This window comes from Macadamia integrifolia, chromosome 9, assembly GCF_013358625.1.
Source record: "Macadamia integrifolia cultivar HAES 741 chromosome 9, SCU_Mint_v3, whole genome shotgun sequence".
NCBI classification, from domain to species: domain Eukaryota; kingdom Viridiplantae; phylum Streptophyta; class Magnoliopsida; order Proteales; family Proteaceae; genus Macadamia; species Macadamia integrifolia.
Genome location: NC_056565.1, coordinates 35,598,556 through 35,606,987, shown reverse-complemented (window position 1 = coordinate 35,606,987; position 8,432 = coordinate 35,598,556). Strand labels below are relative to the sequence as shown.

Below are 8,432 nucleotides of genomic sequence, written 5' to 3'. Positions count from 1 at the left end.
AGATTAGTGGGAAAACTTATTTACCGCATAATCACTGGAGTCCCTATTTGAATCCAATAAAAATAGATCAAAATCAAATTCCAAAAGGATAATAGTCAACCCCCAAGTCCAAGAACAAGAACTGGATTTTTGGTTGCAAGGGCGATTTTCAACTTTCAAATGCTGGGGTTATTCTCAATTTTGAAAATTTTATAAATCTTTTCATGATAAAAAATCACTAAAAATCAAAAGTATGGTAAAATAATCTTTTGTTTTGATGTTCATAAAATTATTTTCATTCATATAAGTTTAACATCATTCGCACACTTTAAAATAAGTTTGACCAGAACATAATTTTGTCACTACAACTTAAGTTTAAGTAATTTTAGACTTGTTGGAAAGCTGATTTTGTGCTATACCTATTACAAAAGTCTCATGTAAAAATAAAACCATTAGACCAGTCAAACTTATAATAGAACAAAAGCATTTCTATAAATGTTGATTTTTTATGACTTAATATTGACTTTTTATGACTTGATGTGGCTTAATGTTGATTTTTTTGATGACTTGATGTGATTTAATGTTGATTTTTCATGATACAAGGTATATATAGCATACTAAACAATATTAGAAAATAGGGAAAATAAAAAATATAATAATTGGTTGCCTTGTTCGCCTTAAGGTGGGTGACTTGTTGCCTAAGCGCTTAGGCAGCCCTCCAATGCTTTGGCACCATGACAACTATGATAACAATGGAGTTTGAACTAACCCAAATAGGAAAGAAGAAGAAGATAATATCAGATTTAACAGAGTTTTAATGGAGAGACTCAAAACTGGAGATCAAAGGATGAGAAGACTTACAGAGAGATATCAGATATGGAGGAAACCAGAAACCAGAAACCATAAAAATTCTATTAAAAAAACTCAAGTCCAATGATGGGATTACATTCATATAGATAATATAAAAGAGAAATAAAGAACTCCTTATTACCTATTCTTGAAATAGAAACTGTAGCTAAGTAGAAAACTAAACAACTACCAAATCCCCTATGTGTATCCAACTTCCTTGAAATAAAAATATTGCAAAATTTACAAGATAATCCCAAATCTTCTACATGTAACAACATCATTAATCTTCACACAACAATACATATTCCAAGACACATGACAGTATATTTGCACTGATCTATTTGAAGTACACAATCTATCTTGCACCCAATGATAAAGTAATGTCCATCTTCAATTAAGTTCATAAGCAGTCCTATCTAATACCATTACTTCAACCTGACTCGTATTTGGCCTTATCCTTGCTCTTTTTAGCACCTCCAACATGAAGGGGAAAAAAGAAAAAGGAGCTCCAACTTGGACATTTTACTTAGCAAGTAATAATTAAATGTTAAAGTACATGTTAATTTTAATTTTTATCACTTAGTAACATAAAATAATAACTAAATAAGCAACCAGTCGATTCGGAAATTATCTAACCTGAAGATGTTTCCATAAAATAGAAAAAATAAAAACCAAAAACTATTTAGATGATAACATGTTAACAGATACAGTACCAAGCACCAAATTTGAGTTGTTGTTACAAAAGAAATATGTCAAGAGTGAAGTCGCTTTCATGGATGGCAGCAACTATCATGAATGAATTTACATAGCCTAAATATTTTATAAAACCAACCTGATCTGGGTTTTCATGGACAGCAGCAATTCCATTGAAGTTGATTTCTGGAGCCACCGATAACCCAACCCCATGAAATGAGATCACTCTTCGCTCTCCAATTTCTTTTTCGACCTGAGGAAAGAGTTTTTGTTGCCACATAATGGCAGAGATAAAAAAAAAATACTCACAAAAAGAAGATTCATGGATAAGAGCATACCTGGGTTGGCGGGGGCATGATATCATAGCACATCAGTGATAAGGGATAGATATGCCCAGGAACACCTGAATGATCTGCGAGCCTTCTCATGTTGTCTATAGAAGAAACATCAAATGGTGCCTGCTGCTCTTATATCAGTACAAAACAAAATAAATGATATTACAGCAACTGGGAGGAGGGTGATGAACAAGAAAATCATGATGTATGCAACAGTGGTTAAACCATAACCTCTTCTAATAATTTAAACCAAGCATGTGACCATAAAGCAAGAAGTTTTCATATTCTTGTTTCCTTCCCAGGGCCCTTCTGAAAAAGGTTAAGGAGGGAACAAAGTGCCTGAAGGGCATGGGTTGGATTCAAATGGGTGGGATGATGCAGGTTGTGCTAGAAGCCTAGAAGTGCTAAGAGTGTTATCAGAACTGTAACTAAAATGACTGATTTTTCTACTTCAAGTGCGTAGTAAGGATATAGAATGAGATATCGGGAAAAATCTGATAGGGTAATGAGCCTTTGTGTGTAGGACATACCATAGGTTCTATACCAGCCTGAAAACAAGATTTGTAACTCAATATGTTGTGTGCAATGAGGGAGTAACATAGTTGTAACGGCGCCGAGGCGAACCAAGGTGGCTGAGGGGCACAAAATTTAAGGCAACACCAACAAGGCACCAGTCCAGGCAAAGCTTCCTGGATGCCTAGGTGACACCTTGACAACCACTGGAGGTGTAAAATGGGGTTTGGGTTCCAGAAGGTCTTTGGGAGACTATGGAACTTATTGATGAGTTGGAGAGATGCCTTTTTTCTAATCCGGTTCTTAAGAATGAAAGAATTTGGGACCCAACATCTAGTTTATTCAGAAACATCAACCTTCTTTTCGGTCCATATCAACCCCTCCCCCCCACCACACCCTCCCTCCCCCCACCCCACCCCACCCCACCCAAAAAAAAAAAAAAAAACTGTAGACCTTCTTCCCACTACCACAACTACCTTTCCCTTTAAAACCATTTAGTGACTCCCTTCCCTCCTGAATATAAAGTCTGCTTGGGAGGCTTGCCCTCAGAATATGAACACGTTTTGAAAGACTCCAAACTACAAAAGGGTGTTGGACAGTACAATGTGTACCTTGTCTCTGGGAGAGACCAAATCTGTCCCCCAACTTTTCATCTGCTGTAGCTTTGCCAGGCTGGTTAGGGCTGAGATCTTAAACCCTTTTGGCTTTGTAGGGGCTGCCCCATGCACATTGTTGTCAAGGCGTCGCCATGGCGGCGATTAGACATCCCGGCGTTTTGGGGAGTGTAAATCGGTACTACGATTTACATGAGTCTTAAATGGTGGGCACCGTGAGTACAAAGGCATCGCCAAACGGACGCCATGGGCGCCATATGACGCCTTTAGCCTAATTCGGTCGCCTTTTGGCAGTAGGTAATTTTGTTTTTTCAGTTTCCACTATATAACTCAAGATTCTATTTTCAATATTGTGATTGGCTGGTGTAGCTTAATTCCATACATGGACCTACATGTTAACAAGGATATAAAAGCAACTTGCCTATTCTTCTTTTCACCCAAAGTCTCAAATCGACAAACCCTCAACTCTAATTTATCGCATGAGAGAAGACGAGAGAGTAGACCACCGGCGACTGCTTTCACCCATTGATTCCGGCTCCGGCAACTGATCCTCTGGCGACTGCTTCTCTGGTGATTCTGGCTCTGGCAAGGTATGTAAACAGTTTTTTTTTTCTTTTAGTTCTTTTTCTCCTTCTGTTTTTCTATTTCTTCTTCTATTTTTTCGACTTCTATTCTTCTACTTCTTCTATTTTCTCAAATTTTATTCTCCTTCTTCTGTATTTTTTTTCTTATTTTTCATCTTCTTCTTCTGCATTTGACTATTTTCGATTCTTCACCTGCTTCTTCAAGCTACTACTTACTTCCTCTCTATTTTTTTTTTCTCTGTTTATCGATTCTGCAATTAGGGGGTTTTCATTTGTTCTGGGTAAGACGATAAGTGAGTGCAATTAGGGGGTTCTCGTTTCTTCTCTGGTTGTGGTTTTATTTTTTTGCTTTTTGGTGATGATATCCCATTCTTTGGCAGGTTTCTATCTCTCTAGTCTCTATTACTTGACTGCAAGCCTGCAACTGCAAAACAACCATTAGTTGGGTTCTTAGTTTATGTATGCAGTGTGAGTCTGGTGAACCTCCTAATGTTTATGATTTTTGATGACTTGATGTATAACTATATGTCAATAATTCATGTTAATTTTTGATGACTTGATATGGCTAATGTTGATTTTTTATGATTTGATGTTGCTTAATGTTGATTTTATATGTTATAGGGTATATATTTTAGGATTGTAGCATACTAAATAACTTTAGAAAATAACGAAACTAAAAAATAACACATGGGCGATTTGACCGCCATGGCAACGCCTTAACCGGCGATTCATCGCCAAATCGATTAGCCACCCCTCCACCGCCTTGGATCACCATGACGCCATGACAACTATGCTCGTGCAAGATCGTGGATTTCCTTGGAGTTTGGCAACCACCCCATTAAGCTTCAGAGGCAGATTCCTTTGGAGATACCTTCTTTGGGAGGGAGTTTGGAGAATCTGGGGTGAGAAGAATAGAAAAACTTTAGTGCTACCAAGGAGGTTGGCCCAGTCATTGAGTCCATAATTGCAAAAGCGGCTTGGTGGGCTTCTATATTAAACACGGATTCTGTCATTCATGATAGGGAGACCCCAAAGAGTTGTCACGGTCAGGGGGAATGTATCCCTCCATCTGGCATGTTTTGGGGTTTTTTTTTTTTTTTTTTTTTTTTTTTGGGGGGGGTTTGGGGGGGTAAAGCTAGATCTTGGTGGTTTCTCATTTGGACATCCCACATGGCAGCATCAATCAGAACAATAGGGCTGAAGACTGAAGTGGTCATTTGATTAGCAGCTCCTATTGCTATTGCTCACTCTACCAAAACTAAATTGCAGGCTACTAAAATGGGACTGGATTGGGCAAAGTTTATTTACTGAACCTCTGATGGTATAAGTTGATTGGTCTGTTTAGTAATTTACTCTATAGCTTTGGCTGACTACATGAGTATGATGAGTATCTCATTAAACTGGGTCCCAAGGTCTAGCAATTCTGGTGCAGATCAACTGGCCCAAAGCAGTGCTGAATGGGATTCATGCATACTGGGGACTACCAAAAACCAGTTAACCCGACCCTTTGGTTTCATTGTGACCTTCAGAGATCACAATATTGCTGTCAGTTTTGTTAAACTTCTGTTTGGCTAACTTTTACCTCTATTCCTACTAATAGAAGTTGTGCTCAACCTTTAGAGCAGAAGAATGAGGAAATTTACATTTCTTCTCTGAAAATTCGCCATTGATTTACTCTACAGCCATATCTCAGTTTTATACCCATACCTTCTACTTCTAGATTTGAAGATTCCCTCCAAGATGGTATCTGAAGAGTCAACTATTGCCTAGATGAAATATTATACTGGGACACAAAACCTCCCTTTAGGTGCTGATTGTTAGAATTATATCCAAGACAGTGAGGACAGTGATTCTCCCATGAGGGGATGAAGTTGGTCATGGTTTTATTTTGACAGAACGCAGAATGGTAGAGTAGATGAAATAGACAATGATCCTAATTGAATGAGTGATTGTCGCTTTTGACAGGTCCGAAAAAGCAGTAAGAACCCCCATTCCAACAGATAGAAGAGAGGAGGAAGAAGAAAAGTAGCAGAAGAATCCTAAGTTTCTCAGAAAACTAAAAGATCTGGAGCAATGCTTTGTGAACATGGAATGGTCTGCGAAGCAACTAACACCCAACCTCCCTAGTTCACTGCAAATGGAAATCATCTATTTTTTGCGTAACGTGCAATTTGTCAGAAATAGGAAAATGGAAATGCATTTTGTGGGGTTTCATTCATATAAAAGATTGAAGAAGAAAAGGGGTCCTTCCGAAACAGAAAGCAAAGGGGAGGCCAAAGGGATTCACATGGACCTACTGCCTGCATTTCTGTTTCATGTGGGGACACAAGGAGAGAGAGGAAATACCATGTCCCTTAACATCATCACAAGCTTCCATTCTCATGAAATTAGGATTCCTAAGACATTCACCCGGGGGGAGGGAGGGAGGGAGAGGGAGAGGGAGGAGGGAGGAGGGAGAGAGGGGAGGGGGGAAGGGTGATGGTGGAAAGGTTATCCAACAAGGAGAAGAAATCCAAGAACTGCCCAATCCACCTAAACATCCAAAGTATCCTATAACGTGCACACATAAATGCGCAAATTCAAGTGGCAAAACAAATAAAAATCACAACAAATATAAATTTCCAAGGGAACATGGAAAAGATGCTAGATTGATTATTCTGAATAAGGAACTCAAAGATAACTTACCGGGCACCAATCTCCTGTAAGAGGATCTGGTCGGTCTCTTCCACCACTTGGTGCAATCCAGATTATCTGTGATCCACCCCTAGATTCAATCTTGGTCAATCAGAAAACCACATAATAAAAAGAAAAGATTTATGAATGCCCTTAAGCATAACAAGAATTAATTGAATAACCTTCTATCTCTAAGATGCATATAGAGTGGAAATATTTGCATAGAACTTCAAACAGAATGGAGGTGAAAGTCACTGCAACTGTCTCAGAAAAAAAAAAAAAAACAACCTGTTGGAAGGTTCATCCAATATCTAGTATGCACAAGGTAATTCTAGGGACTACATTCAGTATTTACCCTTTGTTGGGCTATAAGATCAAGGTCCAAGAATTTGGACCATCAACTGAAAATCCCCAACAGTGCACAGTTGCAACCATTTTCTTGGTCAGACTGTCAAGCCAAGTGAAGCCAAGTGACCGGATCATTCATATTACTGACCACTGGGTATGAGATCTTATGCCTGTCTGTTTTTAGGAGCATTGGCTAGGTTAATACTGTAGCAATATAGTCTAGTCTAGGAAAACATTCTACAGAGAATGACCCCTTTGCTATCATATGCAGAAATTGGAGGATAGCAGTAGACATTTTTGTGGGGAAAACAGAGGCCGCTCTAAGGATATGTGAAGATATTTAGACCTACTTGCAGGTTGGGCATGCGAAGTGAGTTTCACACCTGGATAAAATTTACTTCATTGGAGAGTGGTTATTTATCTCAATGGATCAGAACTTTATCTCCTCCATCCTGTCTTTTTTCCCCCTATCTCTTGCAGATTTTATAAATGGGGGAGTACAAGTCGTAGGATAAACCACAATGCGAAGACTATACCATATATAAACTATTATGATGCTCGTGGTCCAAGAATTGAATAAAAAAAAATTTAATGCTGTTTAAACTTTAGGTTTCCACTTAAATAGTAATATGGGATGCAAAAAACATTTTCCGTGCAAAGTAATTGTCTGGAAACAACTTCATTTTCCTTGCAGTTTATTTTTGTTTTGCCGGTAAGCGTTTTCCCAGAGATTAACCTGTTAGCAATAGCTCAATTACGATGTCACTTTTATAGGGATAAGGATCTAGTTGAGAATCAGAACCTACATGCTTCTGTCTTTACAGAAAGTATGAAGTGCAATTCTATAACGTCATTTTCTTTTTTTTGATACCCAGGGTGTCCGGATCTTTGACCCGACTTGTCCCTGGGGTCATTGTGATACCGCTTACACAGGACCAGGTCAGTCCTAGACGGTAACTCTCGTGCGGTGGCCCAAGAAGTTAGGTGCAGCGGCGAAGGTTTGATCACGGGACCTTGCTTCCTGAGGCAGAGTACCATGTCCCCTCCAAGCATAGTTTTTAAGGCACTGGTAAGGCGACGCCTTAGCAGTGCCTTGGCGCTGATGCGGTCTAGAGATGGTAAGGTAGTGCTCTGCCTTATGTGAAGTGGTGCCTTATGAGTTTTTTTATTTTTTTTAAACACATTTTAAAATTACTTGATGAAGATTCCAAATATAGATTTTTTATTGGTAGGTGTATGGTTTTGTTAATACTTGAGATGTATGGGATCAACGTTACTCCATCAAAAATAACCAAAACAAACAAAACAAAAACACGATTCACAAACAGGGTTTGGATTTTGTGAAGGGTTTTAAGAAAGGGCTTTGAGAAGGAATCAAGGAACAAGGAAGAACCATTGATCCAGGCCACCATTTTGCTTCGGCAGCGGTAAGCTTCATTCTTCTTTGACGGGAGTAGAAATATAGTGGATGACCTTAAGACTTAGGCACTCATTTTGGCATCATAGAGGTAAGTATAATAAATACTTGTATTTTTTATGTCTTCTTTTCTTTATATTTATAATTTTGTTTCATAATTATGTATTTATATTATATGTTAATATGTTATGATGATTAATGATTGATGATTGATGATTGATGATTGATGAAGGTGAACTTAGTTTATTCACTTTATAAATTTGTTTTCTTGATGAATATCTTACATTGGTATGAATATGAATATTTAATATTTATTTAGCATATGAGTAATATGATTCAACTAGGATTTGAGCTAAATAGATTGGTTTTATAAAAAAAATTACACAGGAACGATTTAGTCGATAAGGCGACGCTTTATGCCCGCCTT

General features: G+C 38.1%; 1 protein-coding gene across 5 annotated transcripts in view; it reads right to left on the bottom strand.

The window, feature by feature from the left end:
- Window positions 1-1,660: 1,660 nt before the first annotated feature.
- Window positions 1,661-8,432, bottom strand: part of LOC122088841 (glycerol-3-phosphate acyltransferase ATS11, chloroplastic) — a gene marked incomplete at its 3' end in the record, with an annotated part of 91,753 nt that continues 84,981 nt past the window's right edge. For 4 of the 5 annotated variants that reach the window (XM_042658194.1, XM_042658193.1, XM_042658192.1 and 1 more), the window contains 3 exon segments: window positions 1,661-1,774; window positions 1,860-1,982; window positions 6,253-6,331. In XM_042658194.1, coding sequence (XP_042514128.1) covers window positions 1,661-1,774; window positions 1,860-1,982; window positions 6,253-6,331 — 316 coding nt within the window. 5 annotated transcript variants of the gene reach the window in all.